This window comes from Pelecanus crispus, chromosome 16 (genome assembly GCF_030463565.1).
Source record: "Pelecanus crispus isolate bPelCri1 chromosome 16, bPelCri1.pri, whole genome shotgun sequence".
Taxonomy (NCBI): domain Eukaryota; kingdom Metazoa; phylum Chordata; class Aves; order Pelecaniformes; family Pelecanidae; genus Pelecanus; species Pelecanus crispus.
The window spans coordinates 5,552,801-5,575,457 of NC_134658.1; the positions used below are offsets into that span (position 1 = coordinate 5,552,801).

Below are 22,657 nucleotides of genomic sequence, written 5' to 3' on the forward strand. Positions count from 1 at the left end.
AGGAGAAGGCTATGTTAGCCACAACGAAGAAAAACAAGAACGCAGCAAAATGACACTGCTGGTTTACCAGACATCCCACCCAGCCCACTGCCTCCTTTAAAAGTTAAGACATTTTAAAGCAAACAAATGAGATCACAGGACCTCAAAAACCACATAGTACTGACACTGGCCAATTCCTCCCCACTGGCCAGTTCAATTCACTCTCCAGCTGCATGAAGCAGTCCCACCACCACATCAACTCGTGCCGAGCAGCGTTACCTGGTACTGCAGCAGGTGAAAGTGGACCAGAGCGGGACTGAGCAACGCTAGCTGGAGATCCAACTGGGGATGGGGAGGGTCCTCTGATGCCTGGCAGGTGAGGAGAGGTATGTGGAGAGAAAGGAGACTGAGCTGGGTTACTCTGCTCTCCTTGACTGCTGGAAATCCCTGATGTGCTTACTCCAGGACTCAGGGCTCCTTCTGTACCCATGGGTAGATCATCTATTGAACCAGACAGGTCCTGCAATACACAGAGAAACAGATCAGGCAAAAATAAAAAGACATGGGACTGTTCTCTCACATACCACTAAGAAAGAAGTGCATTTCTCCCTTAGGCATACTACAAATAGAAACCAATGAACTCTGTTCATGTTATTGTCAGTGAGGAAGGCTGCTGCAGACTGAGGTAACTGCCAAATGTGTCTTATCCTGCTGCCTGTCTCTGAACCCAAGAGTTCCCTAGCTGGTTTGCCGAGTGCTTGCTGATGGTCCAAATGACTGGTTAATTCTCCTACTTGCTTCTTTTAATTCAGTTTAGAGGCGAGAAATTAAAGAATGCATCAACCATACACGTAAAACTGCAAATAGAGGAGACGGTCCATGTGATCATGGCTTGGAAGAGAAATGTGGCTCAGCCTCTGAAAGACAGAAAACTCCTGCCTCACCATAATTAATTCGTAAACCTCATATGAGCTGGGAAACTACTCACTTGAGATGGATAAAAACAAACTAAACAGAGATTTAAAAGAAAACTGTAAAACATTCTTCAGGGTTCCCACTTCCCTTTCTTCAAAGATAGCAAAAATTAGCAGTTACAGTATCAGCCTGTAAAGTTCAGCTTTTCTTGAAGGCAAGGCTAGAAAATACCCTTCCTACTGCATGTATCCACCCTGAAGAAGAAAAGCACGAAAAGCCTAAGAAAGTTGAAACCTCCAATGGCCACACTAGTGACTGCAAAGCGACAGCACCAAAAATCAGCTGGCAAGTCTGAAAAATGGCGATACTTCCAAGAAGATGATGTGCAAATCCAACACGCACAAATGTACTAGCTGTTGGACAACAAAGTCCATCAACTGTTCAGGCTTGGCCTGGAGTAAATGAGGAAGTAACAGTCCAAGACAGAGTAAGTGGTGGTGCATTTGAACAGAAAACTGGGAAGTTATAACTATTCCCGTGATTAGATAAAATCTCTGCCGGAGATTCGAAGGATCACAGCAGGTGAAGAAGTGGCAGACCAAAGCTTACCAGGACTTCACCTATCCTTTGTAAGTCTTTCGGGGTAATCAACCCTGCATCAGAAGTGTTCTGGACTGCACCCTGAAGGCATTTCAGATCAACTCCCCCTGCAGAGAACTCAGCTGACCAGCATGAACAGAGCTAACCTCATTTAAAACACCATGCAGAAAGGCCGAGCCAACTGACAAATAACTTGGACACCCTGGTCTCATTTACACTGACTGGATGATGCCTTGTTTAGCAGCAGTTCGGATAACATTTTTCCAGCTCTGCGCAGCGCAGAAGGACCTCAGACACAAAATTCTGCAAACTTATCGGCCTTCAGAAGCAAGCAAGAGCCCTATCGCTCCGTAACACCTGTCTGCTAGGTGATGCGTGAAAAGGCTCCGACAGCACATCCCCATCATCTAAGCTGGAGAACAGTACGTCACCACATCCTAGGAAGTGGAAAACTGGAGTTATGGAAGAATAAAAAACCACCCAGGAGATATCCAGCCACCTCATCACACTTGTTGGATAGACAGTGACATTCAGAAGGACAAAGGGGAGAGGTGGGCATCAGCTGCACCACATTCAGTTGTCTGCTGCAGTAGGGCAATCTTGTCTATTTTAACAGTGGAATTTGATCAAAATGCTTCTAACAAACGCTGGCAAGTGCTACATTTGAGCTGAAAATGCCAGTCAGTTGGTGGGATGACTTGGTGCATAGCACGTCCTTCCTCCCCTTCCATTACCGCTTCCGTTTGAGAGATCATTTCCTGCATGACAGTCTCAGACGTGTATTTGCTTACTGCTGAACTATTATCTTCCTGGGGAAAAAAGAGCTTTGTTTTATTTCAATGAAAGATAGAAAACTGCAGAAAAAGCCTAAAAATAGTATCTAAGAGCTCTTGCAATTTTCACCACCTTCCTATTGTAACATCAAAAGCGTTGCTCATTTACACAGCCGCTTGTTTTTTTCCCCCGGACAACTTTTGACAAAACCCATATTCCTACTGTGGAAACCATCTGAAGTGGGAGTAGAGAGACAGTATTTCCAACATTTTGCATTAAAAAGCACCAACCAACACAAACAATCAAGACCAAAACACTCCTCTCCCTGAGACTCACTGCATCTAACTTCAGGCACCAGTATAAGACACACATCTAGACTCCCGTCTAAGTCAACAAAGGGATCAGAACGTCCAGAAGCCAATTCAGTCCAACCTAAAATTGGACAGAAATACCGTTATTTCCCTTAAAAACATTAAGGTACTTTCACAGTCTGAATCACCAAATGCATCCAAACACTGTTTTCATCATCACTGAAATGAAGTTGGAGGCCAAAACCCTTTGCAGCTGCAAAATCCCCACCACCATGAGCTTATGCGGGTACGGCATTTCAGAGCAGTTAAACCTTCAGACCAGAGGGGCAGAGCCTATAGCTACTTAGATGAGAGATTTTTAGGCTCAAAAGAAAAAACACATTATAAATGTACACCCGCGACAAAATACTGGCAGGGAAGGACAGATACGGAGCGAGTGTGCAAGGTGAAACGTGAAAGTTTCCTTCCGTTATCAGGAGTATAAGTGACATGCTTCTCCAAGAGGCAAAAGAGAAGGTTTGCCTCCAGGATCTGAGGAGGTCACTGTCCGCTACACGGGATAAGCGATATTCATACATGAACTGGGCAGACTAAGGGATACAACTTGGTAATACCAGGCACGAAAATATCTGCAAGACATAAAATGAAGCAATGTCAAAAACTGTTTGAAAATTAACTCTTAAGTAGCTAGATAACAATCTTTAAAGCTGATGTTTTCGACCTTACCTACGCATCAAAGCTTAACCTAAGTGCTGCAAGTCATTTAAAAACATTCAGTTTTAATTAAGCGGGTTAATACAGGGTTGCTTCAGACATGCGAGCGAGGGCCCCTCTGCATTGCTAGCATACCGTCATGGACCTCACATATAGGAAAAGCAGGCCTTCTAGCTGTAAGGCTGTGGATCAGACTCTCAAATCATCAGTTTAAATAAGTTAAAGGTGAATTACACGTCAACCTTTCTTGGCTGTTAGGACATGAATTGAAACAGGACCATAAAAATCAAGTAACTCATAAAGTGACTTTCACCTCTGTAAGTTTTATGAATTCCAACAATAGTCATTTTCCAGCAAAGAAACACTCTGCCAGCACAGCAGCATTTTCTGAGTGTGTTATTCAGCAGGACTAAGGAGTGCGACTCCTGCAAGGGGAAGGAGAGAAGCAGGGACTGGAACGCCTAAGTGCAAGGAGCTGATCAGCAAGGAGCTGTTTTCCACCTATCAAGTTATTTTCTCAGGATGCCAACCATCAAGGCAGAGCGTGTTCGGTTTTGGGGTTTTTGGGTTTTTTTTGGTTTGTGGTTTGTTTTTTTTTTTTTTAACTAAGCCAAAAGGACACCCTCCAGCTCTGATATCCCATTTACTCAAGTGCACCACAAACTAGGGGAAAAAGAAATCTCTCTACAGACTGTTTTAAGGACGGCCGTAGCAGAAAAGCCTTTTAAAAAAAAAAAAAAAAAAAAAAAAAAGAAACCTCCTTGAAATAATGGAGACCTGCTGCCGTCAGTGGGTTCTGGATCAAGCCCAAGAGGAGAGGGCCAGTGAGGTTTTTATTTGCCTCCCACAGAGCATCAGGAGGAGACCTGGAAAGACACAGCAGCACCAGGAGAAGGGCTCTCCTCTTCCCTCCTCCCACGAGCACAGCCAATCGAGCCGAGACAGGAGGTGAGGCTCGACAGCAGTAACTCTGCCAACTTGAAGGAAACGTCAGGGTCTGGAGAATTTCCTCACGTGTTTCCAATGTGTTTTTTATGCATTTTATTGCTCATCTGCCATGCAGATCAAAAACGCTGGAGGGATTCCAACTATTTCACACAGAATCTCACACTCCAGGCTGGCTGCAGCCCCAAAGCCTGAGTTTCTTCACTTGAAATACTGCCCAGTGTTATTTTGGGATGTGACCTGATAGCGGAAGCCCACAGGGACCCCGAAACGATAACTGTTCCAGCTGCGATTGGCTGCCCAATCCCCACCGATGCCAGCATGGGTTTGTCAGTACTGCTGACAAACAAGGACTCAGCAGCTAACACCTTCTTTTCACACCACAACAAAACCATGCCTGAAATCACACAATCTGGTACCCAAAGGAGGGGGCAGGGGAGTTCATCTATCTCCGGGAAAGGGCTGCAAGTCCTGGCATGACCAGCACAAGGGAGCCGCTTAGTTTATGCTGGAAACAGCAAGGTTTCTTTTCTATGAAAAGAGGAACCACCATTTCACTGTCTGATACAAGTTCATTTGTTAAACAAACACAAAGATGAAACAACAAGAAATACTTAAGATCAAGGTAACAAAACCCCAGAGGAGAAGAGATTCAAGGCTCCGCTCTGGCCCATGCCACTGATCTGGAAGAGCAGGAAGACTGACCAGAAAGCAAATTGATCTCCTCACTGGGGACTGCAGCCTTCCTCTGCTACTCCCCTGCCCGTCCGCGACCTAAGTGCCTGCGAGAAGTGTGGGGGAAGAGGGAAGGAGCACAGTCAGACTGCAATGATTGTAGGCACTATCAGATCACTAGATAGCACTCAAGGAAATTATGATCTGGAGACGAGCATGTGGTGGAGCTTATAAATTCTGTCAGGCCAGTTGTTTCCATAAAGATGCTTACAAGCAAGACCAGAGAACAATGGCTAAATTTATTCCCTGATTCTTTCTGAAAGGGAAAAAGCCTCTTCATTGCTTCTGACTAATTGAAATATGTACTTTCTATTACAATTTCATTTTCCCTGCAGTTTCTTCTCCACTCATTCAAGAACTATCAACACTTAAAAATCACAAGCTTGTCGTTCCTTCTCCTTTATTTCCACACCCAAAATACCTCAATCCTCTCTATCACAAAAATTACACAGCTGACTGGCAAGCTAGGGTCTCCCTGCTATTTCGGGGAAACGGATAGAGTTGTTCCTCCTTCTACGGTACACACAACTGAATCTTGCATCTTATGCTTCACAAAGCACTCTATCTCGTAACACAAAGCAGCCTGGAGACCTCACCGTGCTCCATTTACACCAGACTTACAGATTCACATCACACCCAGGAAGACACCTTGCAAAGCTGACGTGAGATTTCCACAGATGTGACGGAAGGGGCCGGGGAGGGCTCTGCAGCCTGCCACCGCCTCCCGACTTACTGCATGCCTCTTCCAGATGGCTTCCCCAGTAGAAACCAGAAGTTGGAGCTGAGGAACACAAATTAAGCTACAGCAGAAATCCAGTTGATACTTTTCATCTAGAGAGCTACAATCTACTGCCTCCAAAGTTTTTTCTTGCTGACAAATCAAAGAGTCAGAATGGAGTTTTCGCTCTCTGAGCTGGTCCAGCTTACCAGAGGCACACTGGAAAGGGCCCACACTCTTGCAAGCCCTGCATCACTACCAGCTCAATTTCAACTGCCATGCTTTAAAATTCTGACAAAAACCATCAGCACGCAGCACCACAAACACGAAACCCACTGAGCACTGGCTCTCAGCGTTTGGTAGGCAGCTGCAGGCTCCCTGAACACCCTGGGTGGGAATGTAAAAGACCTACCATCACCATGAGAAGAAAGTGAACTATTCCAAAGCCAAAGCAGATTTCCAAGTCCTGTCCCATCCCAAAAATATACAAGTTGTCCCAGGGAAGACCACCATTTGCCTCACTCTGCTCTTCTACCATCGGTTATTGTGCAGAAGATAACGAGTTCATCTTTCCAGCACCAAAAGCACCTTCTAGATGATCGTCATTCTTGGTGCATGTATGGGCTGGGCAAGAGACAAAGGGGAGGAGGAAGGATGCACTCAGGATGTCTCTCCAATAAAACCTCTCGCCACATCTAGAACATTTCTGGAATTTAAAGTGAAGTGAAAGATGCTGTTAACACTCTGCTCGCATGCGCTCTGTACCCTGTCACACTTTGGGAGGGGTCGGGTAGAAACCAAAAATAGGTCTTTTTAAGCTGCCAGTTTACCTGTTACTGATTTTGTGTTCATATATGTGTGGGAAGCATGTTCATCCACATTCCCAAGCTACCCAAGATGACTAAAGACTAATCAAATATAATCAAAGCCTGGCAAACACAAGCTGGTGTCCCCTTGACCATATACAGCTTTCCTCTGCTGCCACATAGCTCCTACCTCTTACGCTCAGAGGTAGGAGCCAAAAGTCTGGTTTTAGTTTAACAGGGAAAGATGACTTTCTCCTGGCATAAGAAATAGGGAATGCCCAGAAGGAAGATCCCTGCCATACTAGCACAAGCTGCACAGTACATTTCTGTGTTTTATGAAAGCTTTTTAAATTCATGGCCTTGCCTCTTCTCTTCTATTCCCCTTCAGAATGGGACAAGATCAGCAATCAGAAGGAACAAAGGGATTTAATTACACAATGAAATCAGTGGTTTGGGCCCCTTGGATACATCCCTGGGAGTTCAACCTCTGCTCTGAGCAAGGACCACATGTGAGCAACTAGAAACTAGACAGTTCTCAAGTTCTGCGGCAGTTTTTGTTTTGGAGAAAAACCCAAGATCCTGGTTACAAAACTAAGCATGCATAAAAACCTTTGAGTCCTATTACGTGCCACTTACTCATCCAAGCAGTCCTTTGGTAAAGGAAATAAGTGCTAGACTTTTACTGCTTCAAGGGAAAAAAAAAGTGCCCACTAAAACAAGTATCAGGAAGGTAACACTATCAAGGCTTCAGCCTCTGCTAGATGGAGTCCATATTCCCTTCCCTTACAAGGAGTTTAAGCTTCTCTCAGGCAACAGCGCTGACAATTACAAACCTAAGATGGGGACTAGAACATGCAAGAGAGATTTGTGCAGTTTCCTTGCTCAAAAAAGAAGCTGAAAAGCTCATTCTTCCAGGCTGGCTTTAGATAAACTGGTAGAAGCTGCTGGCTCTAGCTGCACTGCAGGAAAAAGAGCATTTGGAAAGGAGGCTGTCAGGAGGAGGGGCTCAGTGTCACACAAGAAATTCTACTCTGATTGCAAAAATAAGCTGCTGTTCTAATCCACCTCAGTAAATCTAGGTGAGTCTGGTCATTTGGCAGAAAGCAGGTACAAATAAAAAGGGAGGACGATAGACAGAAGTGCTGCTGGTTTTACTACACTCCTGCAACGGGAGACCTTGCAAAACAGCCAGCACTGCTACCGCAGCAGCCATTGATTTTTCAGAGGTCGATACTCCACTCCCACAGATCTACTCGGCAGGAGCTTTAATCACATCTACTGCTCCTAGCCTGTGCCACCCTTCCTTCTCTTCCCTCTCCAAACAAAATTAAAAAAAAAAAAAAGGGGGGGGGGGGGGGAAATGGTAAGGGGGCTTTCCTCCCCCTTGAAATACGGAGCAGACCAACACATTGCATATTCTCAGTCTTTGGAGAGGAGAGATTCACAAGCTGTAGTTGCAGCACAAAGTATAGAAGGAGTAACATGATTCATCCACAGAACAAGATGTCGCTGAAGGGAAAACCCACCATGTGGAAGGCCAGCATTCCCGCTCAGGCAGCGCTGGGTGCTGAGCTCTTCTGCAGGACCCTGGGAAATGCAGCAGCAAAACTCTCCACAAGAGTTTCCATTTAACCCTTTGAAAGCTGCTCAGCTTCTAAAAAGTACTGCCAGGTTTATCTAAACATTGATACAACATAAAGTGTTCAAAGCAGCAGTGGTAAATGCGTTAACTTCAGCTAACGCAGCAGTTGGCCCAGCGATCCAGCGGCAGCGCTGCCACACGAAAGGATAAAAGCTCCAGCTTCAACAGTAACGCCGACCCTAAAACAAGCTGCAGGAAAGAAGCATGGAGGAACCCCAGGCACAATGAGCAGCAGCAGCAGCAGCAGAGGATGCTCTCAGCAGCGCTGATTTTTTGGAGGGTGTTGAGGATGCAGGGGGAGCGAGACCTACAAGTCGATCACGTCAGTCAGAACGGCCGGTCCGACACCAGGCCTTGGAAGGCAAGGGCAAGCGAGAAACTAGTACAGGTCTCAGATGACAGACCGCAACCTGTTTATCTGAAGAGCTTTTGGTTTTCTTCCAGAGGTTTTTAAGTATTCTACTTCAGTCCGAGGACAAACCCCAGATCATATAAAACGCTAAATCACGTAAGAGGCAGGAAGCTACCCTCTTATTGCCAGCCGTAAGGATATTCCAATTCCCCAGCAGTGCTTCCTCTGGAAGGCGCGTTCCAGTCTCCGATGTGTTCAATTTAGACTCCAAAGCATTTAGTCATCTCAGCATGTGATTATGCCACCATGCCAACCACACGAGTTAGGGTGGCAAAGAAATGCAGCAAAGGCAGGAGTCTGAAATAATTAAAAAATTAAAAAAGGCCCCTGTTCGGGCCAACACTTTGGACTTTAAGACAACTCTGCTTTTAGTATTGCTCTAAGCCTCTCTGAAACAATTAAGAGTGACAGAATCAATTTCTAAAAAAGCGGAAGAAAGGAAGGTTTTAGGAGAGAACAAGATTTCTAAGGTAACAGGTATTTGCAAGCCTGACGAATCTGGCGGTCCTCTCATTGGAAAAAGCTGCTGAAGAGACAGCTGAAAGCTGGCAGCTCCTTCCCAAAGTCCGTCGTACCTGCGGGGAGGCAGCGATGGAGCGACACGAGGGGCCACGGCTGAGCCCCCCGCCACTGCCAGCTGGGGCACCCCTACAGAAACCACTTCCAGTCAAGAACCGTCTGCAATACCGCAGCCAGGTACCGCCGATCTGGATGGGACAGAGAAACTGAAGACACATTTGGAAAGAATCAAGGAAATTCTCCTCTTGCCCTGGCTCAGAGCAGCGAGCGTGCACGGGAAGAGGTAACAAAACCATGGAAACCTGGCCCAGGCCAGACTCTGATGCATGCCCGGCACTACCCTCGGGTCAGGGTGCCAGAGCAGTCAATTCCTAGAGATGTCACTTCTCTTCGTTTCAGGAAATTCAGCTTTTAAAAAAAAAATAAATAAAAAAATAAAAGGGTTTCTGTTTTCCTGGGTAAGCCCTAATTCAAAATTATAATAAAAACCAATTACACAACTCCTCCTCCAATTACCAGGACTTGTTTGAAATCACGGCACGAACCTTGTACCCACAAGGGCGCGGGCATAAGCCCATCCGAGCAGTGTGGCCGCTGCAGGAAGGGAGCGGAGCAGACCGAGCTTTGGGCCCCTGCCATGCCCCACACTGGAGCACCATGTGGAAACAGTTTTCTCCGCGGCATTTATGATCGTGCACACCTCCAAGACAAGTCAATCCAGCATGCTGAAAGGACATTAACAGGAAAATGATTCCTGTAAACTGAAAGCTCAGGGGTGGCAGCGCTTAAAACACGTGCAGCATTGTCAGCCAAAGTTAAACACCTTCATTAATCCCTGCATCCGCTCCACACAGCGGATGAAGGTCACACCAACACGGACTCTCCCTCCCCTGCACGGTGCGGGACCTCTGGCAGGGTTAAGTTTTGATGGAAAGGGAAGAGGATGAGGCTAGTATGTCCGACATCAGACTGACAAAAGGTTTCCGCACATTTTAAAGGGTCTCCAATGACACCAAGTCAGCAGCAAAAAGGAAGTGAAAAACCGATTTCCCTGCCCTACAACAACGAGCTTCTCAAAAGCGTGTTTAAAAGCAGAGGGTCGCCTCACGAGGCGTGTGCTTCAGCAATTACGGTGCAAGGAGCAGCTCCGTGTTTTCAGGCTGCGGCAGCGCAGGGGATGCGTGTGACAGAGCACAGGCTATTGTTCAGGATCCAAGACCAGAACTGGTCATCCTACAGCAATTTCCTGATTAAACACTGACCCGCCTAGTCACTCTGCCCGGGCCGAAGAGAACAAGAGCCCGTCCTCTCCCGAGCGAGCTGCCAGCCCTCCCTGCCGCCCACCTCCCCGCGGAGGTCGCCGTCTCCTCTTGCACTGGGGTCCGTAACCGAAATCGCTCCTAAGAAAACGAAAGGCTGGGGGTTAGGGGAATCTGTGCGAGGCGTGCAGGCAGGAAGCAGAGCCGAGCTGCTCGCGACCAGAATAGAAACAGGAAACGAGCCCGGCATCGAGCATAGCGCAAGCCGCTGCCAGCGCAGGCTCCCGCGAAGCTGCACCAGTGGCTCCACGCGGCATCGTCTCGACAGGGACGCTTTTTGGAGGCGGAGGGCTCCCCGCAGCCCGGAGCGGGCCCGGGCGATGCAGCCTGGGGTGGGGAGTTTCCTCCCAAGCACCGGGTGGGATTAGCTCAGTTCAAACCCGGAGGAAGGGGTGGGAGGAGAGAAAATTGCCACATGGACAAATAGCTGAGCAACCCCGAGAAGCAGGTCGCAGGCGCGAAACATGTCACTGGAGGGGCTGGAAGATTAGGGTGGCTTTGTGAGCAGCACTCCACGCTCTCCACAGCTCTAGAGGTTATTAGCAAAATAAAAAGTTATGAAAAAAAGGCACAGCCTTCTCAAGAAACCACACAAAGATGATGGCCACAATCACACACCAAGAAAAGCTCAGGCAGAGGAGCTTCAGTCAGGAAAAAAAATTTTCAACTCCCCGTATCACCATAACTTGAGACAGAAACCTTCATATCGGCATAAAATGGAATGCACCAATCTCTCTAATACCAGTTGCAGGTATTGCGCTCCTTGGGGCAAGCCTCCGGGTGCTGGGGTATTTATCTGCATATCCGCTGTGATGCCCAGGCACCACAGCATGCAACTACCCTGCTTTGAAATGCATACATCACTAATCCCTCTCGTAAGGCAAGCAATAAGACAAGCTCAAAAGGCCAAATACAAACCAAACAGAAGCAGGAATTCCCATATGGAAAAAGAAAAAAAAAAAAGAAAAGAAAAAAAAAAAAGAGCCTGAAATGACCAGCAAATTCAACTATAAAAGGCTCTTTTCCCCTCCCTCAAAAGAAATTGTCAAAATGATTAATTTTGAGCTCAACGAATTTTTAAGAAAACGTTCATTTCCTGGGCTGTACCCCCCTCCCCATCCCCGGCAGCTCTGAGACAGTTTTTTGCTGCATTTCAGCCTGTTGCATTGATTACTCCCAGGTCAGGGGACGCAGCTGACAGAGCTCAACTTTATTCCACTTCAAGTACCTGCAGAGTACAAGTTGAAATGACCACTTTGTAAGAATGGAAAGTCCAAACGGTGCTTCCCTGACAACCTCCAGTGTCCAAATTCAGAAACTACTTGACTTAAGAAAGGAAGAGGTAATCAAACAAAAAATACCCCACAACTGCTGGGGATATTCGCAGAACAGTTGTTTCTGCACAAGCCAAAACTCTGCAGCCTCATTCCTCTCCCGTCCCCACGAAACCTAATTTTGCTAAATCCATATTGCAAAGACCCAAGACCAGAATGCAAGTTCAAAAGTCAAAACACGGATCAAGAATTTGTTTTCAGGCGGTTATATTCCTTTCTGCCATTGACAAGATGTTTTTCAGATCTAAAGTCAGAGATGAACCAAAGTGAAAGGCAGCTGAATAAGCAAAACAGTCTTCAATAGTGCAAAACACTGAGACTAAAACGATTCCCACTCCACGTCAAGATGGAAGTGAGTTGCCCGGAACAGGGATAGGGTTTCTCCCTCAGGCTACGCAATACGCTGACCAAAACAAACTAAGGACGTTCTGGGGGTGGGAATTCTGAAACTTCAGTCCAAGTTGCCCCAGTTTGCCTCATTATGTATTTGCTGCAACAAAAACCTCAAACGCAACCTTGCTGTTTCAGGACCTCCAAAACCTTGCCAGTATCCGTCCTCCTGGTTTGGCCAGAAGTCCCACGCCCACGGAACCTTTCCTATCAAAGCACTGCTGAAAACAATACCTCTCAAAAAAGCTTTGGTTTCCACAGATAGAAAAGCTTCACTGAAGAAATCCCTGAAGGTCTAGTGAAAAGCAAATACAAGCCAGCGTATACTGGTATCAAATCAGTTTTCCTTTATAAATGGCTTTTGGGGCCAACATGGAAGTCCTAATGCTACAGATACCAACTTCTGTGGTTGGGAAGGTAAAAACAGCCTGGCGCTGGCAAACACTGCCTCGATGCTCCGCTCCTCATCCATCTCAAAGACATCAGAAACTTGCACCCAACTCCTTCAAGGCAGCCCGTAAGACAGAGACTGGAGCAAGATAACAATCTGTTGCATGTTCCATAATGAGATACAAAATTCCTCCCAACAAACCTAAAAGTCCAGAGAACTTTGCAGCAGAACTGATTTGCAACCCAAACCCACATGGATGGCCTAGCACCCCATCTGCTTCCCCTGTACTTGCTACCAGCACCCTCCATGTCTAAGCAGAAGGTAATTAATAGCTGGAAATATTTGACTCCTACAGACTCAGAATCCAAGCCTCAAAAGATAAAGACACCGAATAAACTGGATACAACTTGCCAGGAAGAATTCTTTGCTAAGGAGAAGAGACTAGGGAATCTCCTGGGAGAAACAGATTTATACTAAGGATTACTATTCCTCTATTACACCCAGACACAAAAGACTACACTTCACTTCTCCCATGCACAATAGCAATCTAAGTTTAGTTTAGCTGCAATCCTGACAGAGCCTCCCTAGGGAAGCAGCAAATTCTTCAGAGAAATTCTTCACCTAGCCTGCTACAGGAAAAAGAGTACCAGCCAGGGCACTTGCATGGATGCACAACTCTTTAAAAGGCATCAGTGAGTTCAGTTAGCAACAGCATTCTCCCCCAAAATACAGCAAGTATAAGCCTTCAGAAAGGGAACAACAAACCAGGAAATACTGAAGTTAGAACAGCCTGTAACACAAGCAGAAATGGAAGACCAGACGTTTTGCTACTTACAGATGAGCAGACAAAGCATTAGAGAAATCAGTAATTTCACTCTTCTGCTGTTAAAAGTCTGAATCTGGGAACATCGTCAGGAAAAAAGAGTTTAGCTAGTGACATGAAAATCTTTATCTGGAAGATACCTTGAAGACCCCCACCCAGAACGATCAATGTGACATTTCTCAGGCAGATCCCAACAAAGCCAGCAAGAGCTCACAGGAGCTGAACAACCTGACAGTGTCACCATCCAGGAGACCACCACCTCCCGAAATGGTGATGGGATCAGCCAAAGAAATATTCCCCCCCTTATTGCTTAGAATTCCAACATTAACGTTGATGTACAATATTAATGTGTAAAGGCCAAAGAGTCATCAAGGCACTGGGTGCATAAATTTAACACTTCGTAAGAACCTAAAAAGCATCAACCTCCTTTTCCTGCTGGAGCTGATCTATGTTTAATTGAAGATGATGCATGGCACGATTTGCCCCGATTCCAAGACACCCAGTGAGCTATTCCACAGCGCCCACTGAGGCTTGGAAAAGGGCTCAGAACTCCACAAAAATTAAAAGCCCACAAACTAACTATGCTTCTGTAAGTCATACATAATGGCAAAACAGGGATCCAGGAATCCTCCCGAGTAGGATAAAACTTTCTAAAACAGACAGACTGAGCAATATAAGGAAGATAAAAAGAAATTGATAGCACCCTTCCACGTAGCTCTTTTGCTTCTAAGCATCCCCAGGCCAAACTCTGTGCAAGAGATTGATCACTGAGACAAAGAGTTGGCTTCCATACACCTCAGAGGTCCTCTCTTTAAACCATTCCACAGCATCACGGTCTGATGCATTTCTCAATTTACAGACAGGGGTGCTGGTCTTGCCCTACAAGATCCTAACAAGAAAACAAGGAATTATGAAACACGTACAAGAATAAGGGTGAGTTTCTGCAGGGGGGTCTCCTTTTTTTAATTTTTGCCTACCAAGGAAGAGAAGGCCCAAAAATACACCAGGATTGGGTAAGCTAAAGACTGCTTGATTTCTTAAATGCAAATTATTTGGTGATAAAGTCAGGAAAACAAGATGACCATAAGTCTGTTTAAAACAGAAGCGAGCTTTATAGCTGGCCAGTTCTAAAAGCTGGACCCGTTTTTTGCACCCTGGATTTCTCTTCAGCAAACCTCTGAAGTACCCAATCAGAAATTGGCGGACATTTAAAACTTTTAAACTGGATCAAATTCCCTCGTTTCTAGGTTCCTTCGCTCTTACAGCAGAGATGGATATCTTTTCTTAAACTGCTTGGGAAAAGGGAAAACTTGAAAGGGGCCAAATACATTTAACCACATGGTATAAAACAAACTCCCACTTGGTGCTGAGAAGGAGCCACTTCTGCTATGCAGAGCAACTAATTCCTATAATCTGAGTCAGAGGGCGCTGATTGGTACGATTCACGAAGGCTCTATCAACAATGCTACTGAACAGGACTTCCCACCGTTCAGAGCTAGAGCAATTTCTTCAATTACTTCAGTGGCTTCACTTTTCCTACATTCTTCGCCAGAAGATGGGTCACATGGAAGAACTTGTGGAGAGGCAGAGTGGAAAGAAACATGCTATTTAAAAGGATTTTCCCCCAGGCCTCAGAACAAATTAAATCTTTGTAATCAGGGTCCAAAAGGGGGGGAAAAAAAAAAAAAAAAAGGGAAAAGAAAGAAAAAAGAAACAACCCACAACTACTCCCATTAGGTGGTCAGAACTAGAATCACTTTGTATTTTGGGTGACAATTTGTACCCACAATCTAAAGGAATTATTTCAAGGGGCTCACAACAAAGCCGTTCTCATTGCTGAGAGCAAAAATAACTTTGCTATACACACAGCTCACTCTCCTCTGACCAATTCAACTGCAGCTTAGAAAACTGACTTAGCCAGTGGCTAAATAAAAAAATAAAAGCTCACTTGCTTCCTACTGGTTACAATGAAAGTAACCAGCAAAATCAGAACTCAGCAGCTCAAAACTTCTCCTCCAAGTCAAAGGCACAGACCAACTTGTGCAAACTAATCTAAACTTTTAACCCTTCTCCATTTTTTGATGAAGTTTTAACCCAAAGTTAAACTACTGTGGTCCAAAAACTGCTGGAACACTAGGCACCAATCTCATACCCAACTGTTCACTGTACATACAGCAAGCAGATTTAGAATGCAAAAGAAAATATAATTCTCCATCTGTCAAGGAAGGAGCTATCTGTGACTGATCCTCCTCACTCCAGGTACTAATAAACTTGGTTTTTTCACCAACTGTTCAGTCAGATTGGACCAAAGCAGCTTAAATCAGCAGTATAAGGATCCAATGACACAGAAACGGAACCGCGCTGCCGGTCTGCTAACCAATGGTGGGCTGAAGGAACAAGAAAATAAAATGAAAATGAGACACTTTCCCCTGCAGGTCAGGGTCTACTCTAACAGCAGTCAGGTCCTTCAGCCACTGCAAACAGAAAGCTCAAAAAAAAGAAAAAAAAAAAATCTTTTAGCTAGAACATGCAAACCAGAGTATTTAGGGTTAAACTTTACTCTCAAATCCATTACTTTTGTAAATTACATTTAATCTCCAGTGGGAAGCCAGAAGCTAATGACTTAGTAAAAAGCACAGGCAGCCTCCATCATTCCCATTTCCATGTGGAATACTACCAGTGCTAATTTATCCTGCTGTGCTTCTGATTGCCCTCGCCCCATTCACTTCTAGATCAGCTCACCACTCACCGGCAGGCTAGAAGGTCTGGACTGAAGATTCAAGTTCATATCTTCTTGCCCTTTACTGGAAGCCATTGAGGGAGCAGACGATGCCTGGGACCCAAACGAGTCTTGAGATAACTCCTGAAACGTCAAGAAACACCAAAAAAAAAATACAAATGGGAATAAAATAAAGGCTCTGCTGGAATCACTCTGGTATATTCTCATATTGTGGAACAATTATGTACCCTCAGTGACATTTGCCCAAAACAGGAAATAAGACAGCAGAGTTCAAGCCAGCACGCCTACTGCTCCGCAGGAGGACAAACACTGCCGGACTGCTACAGAGAGCATGGCGAGTAGAAGTCTAAAACATGACAAAACAGCAATTCTCCGGCTCTCCCTTATTACAGATCCTGAAGAACAGAGACTGTCCTGGGAGACTGCCCACTTAGCTTCTTGATCTTCTAACATCTTACGATAGCTCCAAGTACTTCATTACACAAACAAGGCAAGTCAATTAAAATCTTCAACTTTTCAAAAGCTACCTTTGGTGCATTGCAATGTTTGCTGAAAGGTCCCAGCTAGCTTTTCAGACAACTGTTAAGATTCTATTAAGCCTTGCTGAAAAGAAATACAATTCATAAAAAAAAAAAAAAAATCTGCTTCATGATTTCATCTTCAATTCCATGCACTTGCTGCTTTATTTCTCCTCCCTAAAGCCAAGTTTTACATTTAAGAGCAAACTATCCCATCATCATCTATGTGTCGCTCTGCAAACTGTGCTCTGCTTTCGTGCTAAGCCAAGTAGCTCTATAGACCACCTGGAGAACTTCCGCAGACCACAGCGTGAAAAGCATTCCAGTACAAAATTCTTTAGACTGGTATTGCCGAACAGCAGCATTTACTCAACAGCAGTCTTCAAAACTGCAGTATTAGGGCGGCTTAGCCTGTTACCACCACCACATCCCTCTGTAAGAGATACAGATCTAGACACAACAGAGAAGGCAGCACATCTATTACTGTAATCATTCCAGCCAGCTTGCTGACGTGTAGTTCAACCGACTTTAATGCACAAAGAAAAGGATTTGCCCAAGTTGCTTTAAAAAAAATCACTTACAGAAGGAAACAAAGCAGGAGACAGCCTACCTGAGGAGGGGGGAAGCGTTGCTGGGAGTACGCAGACTGCTGCTGCTGCTGCTGCGACTGAGGGTATGAAGATGACTGCTGCGAAAGAGCCGAGGAAGCTGTCTGCTGAGTTTGTTGCTGCTGCTGGTAGGGCGACTGGGACTGCTGCTGTGAGTAGGGAGGCTGACTCTGTTGATGTGGCTGGGCTGTGGACTGCTGCTGAGGATATGGAGTTGGGGACTGCTGATGGGGCGGCTGGGACTGCTGCTGAGAATACGCCGGCTGCGATGTCTGAAGCTGTGGAGGTTGAGACTGAGGCTGTTGCTGCTGCTGATAAGAAGGCTGAGAGTGAGGGGTCTGGGATGTAGGCTGCTGAGAATATGGAGGCTGCTGCTGTTGGGGATGAGGGCTTTGCTGGTTGTAGTACGGAGTCTGGCTTTGCTGCCCATACGCACTGGGGCCCTGCTGTCCGTAAGGAGGAATCTACAGAAGAAGAGGGTAGAGTTATACCAGTTATGAAGGCATTTTACACACACACTCTCTCAGAGCAAGATTGTGCTCAAGAAGAAAAAAATTCAGAGACCTGTGCAGAGCAGTTAACTGGGAATGTACTGGAAATGTCACTGCCTAGACACTTCCCAGACAACAGCAAAAGTCATCTGCATATGACATTATTCTTGGCAGTAACAAAATTTTAATAGGTCCCATAACTAAGTTTTTAGGGATCCCAATCTGACCACCCTTCAATGATAGTAATATCAAAAGGAAAGGCTGCTCACTAAAAAAAAAAAAAAAAAGGCAGCCTTTTGAATCCTGCATATAGTCCAGCAGGAGCCACTTGGATCACGCAGTGAGCCAAAACTGACCTGAAGTCATTTCTTCTGTAAAGAACAGCTGCGTCTTTAACAGACCACAGCGGAAAGACTATCTTACTCCCCTCACTATTCTTCCCTTGTTTGATTCACTGCTCTGACGCTCTTGGAAGCAAGGATTCCACAGGTCCTTGTACATCGATCGCACCTGGATCCAGGCATGGTGCGACACGTAGCCTAAAGAAACGCCATTTTACCTAAGCAACTGATTCCAACCTGGCTGAAGGTGGCCCCTTCAGAAGACACACTACTTTGTTGCTCTTCTGCCTGCCCCTGCTGCAAACAGAGACTACAGAAGCTTGGGTGCTCTACCTGCTGTGCATACGAGATGCTGCCCATTGTACTTTGCGTCCTGCTTTGCATTCCCATGGGATATCTCTGGGGAGTTTGTGGCCCATACGGCTGTCCTGGATAGCCATGTCCTTGCTGCGGCCCCGCTTGAGGTCCCTGTTGTTGTGTGTACGGGTTGTTTCCTCCATACGGCTGAGGCCTCATCTTCCCCATCTGATCCATTGGGCTTGAAGGCTGCAAAGCAAGTTGCGACACACGATGTGCATCCAGCTACATGTAGGAATCGTTCACAACTTCCCAAAAACCCCAGAAGAAAACTTCAACAGGTTGGCGCAGAGAAGCAGAAGCTCATCTGTCTCTTCTCAGGTGCTAAACCTCAGTTACGTTCTGAATTACAACAGGGTTCCTGCTGCCCTTTGAAACCTACAGACGTTTCACAAAGAACAAACCCAATGAGAAGTAGTCATTTTATGCTGACGTATCTCCCATGGCCAGAGGACAGGAAAGAAAGGGGGAAGGGTCATTAAAGAAGATGAATTATCAGTGTAAGTGGCTTTTCCCCATAGTAGGTAGTAGTTTAATGTCCAGATATTCCACAACAAGGTAAATTTAGGCTGAAAATTTAAATATTCACAAGAAACACTGCTTCTTTCACATATAACAAGGTCTCCCAAAACACTACAGGCTGTTAATTTACACTTATGCATTTCAATTAATCCGTATGGATGTAGTAATACTGGGCAGTGCTACCGACATTCACAGCGTTCAAGACTGCAGTTCCATTTTTGCCTTTTTTTTTTTTTTTTAATATGTGCTTTGCATCTGCTGCCTTTTGTAGAATACAGGTTTCTAAATAGAATTTCTTCAGATGCATGAAGAAAAAAAAAAAATTGTCAGCCTTGAAAGTCAGATCCCTGAGTTTTAGAGCAGACATGATGAGATGAGTGAATAAATGCAACTTTCCTAGACTTCCTAATCTGTACTACCCCTGCCTGGAGCCAAGACAGAAGAACAGTCAATCAAATTTCCTGAAAATACTATAAACCTCAAAACACAGTCTTTCTACCCAGGCAGTCCTATTCCCGCACTAAAGGACGGACTGTTTTGGCGTAGTGACCTCTGAATGAATCCCAGGCGCAGTCTTTAACCTCCAACACTCGGACTGAATAAGAATTGTTCACTGATCTCCTGATGACCTAACTAATACCAATTAGATGTTTTCCACCAGATCACCATGACAATGGACTCTCTATTACACCATCCCTTCCTGCAACTAGCCCTAGGGTGGTATTTGTACAAATCCACCCTCTCTTGCTGAGATCAGGTGCTTGAGGAGCAGCACTACAGGCCTGCACAAGCAAATATCGCACAAAGCCAGCTCCTGCTGGAAACCTGGAAGAATCCCGGAGACCAGAACAGTATTTCAGTTATGTTTGCAGAATCCACCCTCCTAGGAAAAAAAGTTCGTGCAGTATGCTACACTTCAGAAAATCCTACCCCAACAGCCAGCACAGCTTGAAGTCCCAACACACAGACCCTGAAAACATTTGTTTGACCAGCTGTCTGCTACGTCTTGCCTGCCAGGCAAGCCACACAGCACCGAGCCCATGCCAAAGAGAAGGAAGCAGGGGCGCAACGGGGAGTTAATGGCGCTCTTGTGGGGCAACAGGAGCTGGGCCATGGGAGGGAATGTAATGGAGATGGCGGGAAGAGCACCCCATTTTTGGTAAGGGAGGGCTAGCCACTCAACTGAAATCGGGCGCCCTTAGACAAATTTGCACCAGTACGGCACAAATCAGTTAAGAACCAGGCCCAAGTCCCCTCCTCTACTCCAGTTCAGCCCCAGACACCGCTGCAAATACGGTGTGTGCTGTCCTGCGGAAGCTGCTCACAAACGGCCACGTGCATGGCACCAGCATGAGTCCCTCTATCGAGGCAGATTTTAGATGCCCTGCCATGCTCAGTTGTGCTGGATGTTTCCATTTTTGTCCATACTGATACTAAAACAGTCCCGAAAAAGTCACGTTTCATGTTTTATGTTCAAGTTATCACAGATGCTACTGCTGCGGAGCAGCACAGAGGCTGCAGGACCTCAGAGGAGGAAGCCCAGAGAAGCCCTAGATCCCTGCACTCCCAAACGGCCGTACCCACGGACCACGCCATGCGCCCGCACGGGGTTTTGCGCCATGTGCTGAAAAGGAGCTTCCATTCAGGGGGTCAGGGAAAAAAAAAAAAAAAGAAGCCTTTGATGGCTGTAGTCTGAATCCTCAGAGCTACAGCGACTTACCTCCTGAATGGCAGCACCCATGTGGAGCTTTCATACATCCTAACGGATGCAAATTGCGTTTACATCTCTCGAGCAATTGTCCCTAATGCTTCCCGAGTCTTGCCTTGTGGGTAGCACCTCAGATAACTGACATCTTTTCCCTCCCCACATTATCTTCTTTGGTATGTAAAAACGGTGCCACCAGGAGTGCTTCCCAGGCCCCAGCTTTTGACAAGTCAAACCTCTCTTTCGCCACCCCCCAAAAACACACACCTCCTTCCTTCTTCTACCTGATCAAATGCAACTTCGGGGTTACCGACTAAACATTACAGCACCTTTTCCATTTGTTACTTGCTTCCTCCTGGCTGCTACCGTCACCTTCACAGCCCACTAGCAAAGGCAGCTTCTCAAATACATTCCTGTTCGGGGATTTTTTTTTTTTTTTTTTTTTTTTTTTTAAAAACGCGCACACCACATGCTGCCTCCTCTGCACAGATTTTCTTGTCTGTGGTCACCCACAAAGCTAACCATATCTTCAGGAAGGATAGAAACAAGGTGAAGATCCACTTTTCCATGACTCCTACAGGAAGCATGACGACTGTTAAAAAACTTCAAGAAACATTTGGAACTGTTTATGCAGCCGTTTTAAAAAAAAAAAAAAAAAAAAAAAAAGAAGAGAGAAAAGAAAAAACCCAAAACACAAACCCCAAACATATTTCCAGGATGTGACCAAGTGGTCACCTTGATTGCTCAGCGTAGGAGTACACAATGTGCTTCCAAACTGCGCTGCTTTGAACTGCCGCTCTTCCGCAAGGCCCTCGCGCACAGAGGATGCTAAAAACAAACATGAAGAGCATCACTCCAAATTACAGCCTTATAGATAAAATTCTATAAACAGAAGAAATGTAAACGCCAATTAATCTCTAATGAAGGCACTATTTCATACACACTCTCCTGACTTGCTGCAAACCAACAGGCTAATTCGTGCTCCCTGGGGCTGCCGTGTACATCTCGAGTGTTGCAATGCATTGTTTCTTCCTTCAAAATCTCCCATTAAACACACACATCTCTTTCGCTGACAGGGCTTTAACTGCTCTCGCCTTAGCACGTGTTGCTCCGACTTAAAGAGCCTACCATCAGGAAGTCTACTCGAGTCTGCTATCTCAATCCTTTTAGGTAATTTAACTAGACGCGCCTCAAGAAAAGAACAGTCAAAAGTTGCAACGCAGCGAAGCGCAGAGTGATCCAAGAGCTCACGCAAAGACTTTGGGGGGAGCGGAGGTGCTGCCCAGCTCCTTTGTACGCCCACGTTAAACGTGGTGGGTAAGCCAAGAGGAAGCGACGCCTGTTCGCTTGCAAGAACACTTCAGGATAAATAAGGAAATACCAAACTCTGACTGCAAAAGGCTGGAGATTCTTCTCTGGACTGATACATGGGAAATCCTTTCAATAGGAAACCACAGGAGTAGATTACTGTGATTACACTTCAAAAGCAAAGGCCCTGCCACAGAGAGACATAATTGAGAGAAAGTGTTGCTCCTTGATCACTGAAGTCCAGACCCCCTGCTTACACCTCCTTGCATTCATAGAAATTGCTTCTATTCTCCCTTCAATGTCGGTATCTCCGCTGTTTTTATAACACCGTTAAGCACCAAAACTTGGCAAAACATACTCCTGTCGCCAGTCAAACTTTCAAAAGCAAAGTTGTTTGGTACGGTGTGTAATGAAAGCCACCGTAAGCTGGTGCTCCAGAGAAACTGCTGAGCTTTCGAGAAAATTTAAGATATTTCTAGACTAAGAGCTTGTAACAGCAAGCCCAAAGCGAGCTTAAATTGCTGAGTTCAAAAGCTCTCCAAATCAGTAAGTGTAATGTAAAGGATGTCAGACCCCTAAAATGAAACGGCACCGTGAAAACCTGCTATTCTTCAAAAACAACGCCGGAGCTTTCCTAAGAGAAAAAAAAAAAAAAAAAAAGCTTCTAATCAGATGAGAGGATTCCACAAACAATTCTTTTCAGATTTTGTCCGGCAGAAGAGAAATCTGGCCTCTCAAAA

The 22,657-nt window shown here is 45.6% G+C and overlaps 1 protein-coding gene across 1 annotated transcript in view; it reads right to left on the reverse strand.

Annotated features, from left to right (window-relative positions):
• ARID1A (AT-rich interaction domain 1A) overlaps positions 1–22,657 on the reverse strand; it is a 60,873-nt gene that overhangs the window by 18,497 nt on the left and 19,719 nt on the right. Inside the window, 4 exon segments of the mRNA XM_075721838.1 lie at positions 259–499; positions 16,077–16,190; positions 17,196–17,657; positions 18,359–18,571. Of these exon segments, the coding sequence (XP_075577953.1) occupies positions 259–499; positions 16,077–16,190; positions 17,196–17,657; positions 18,359–18,571 (1,030 nt within the window).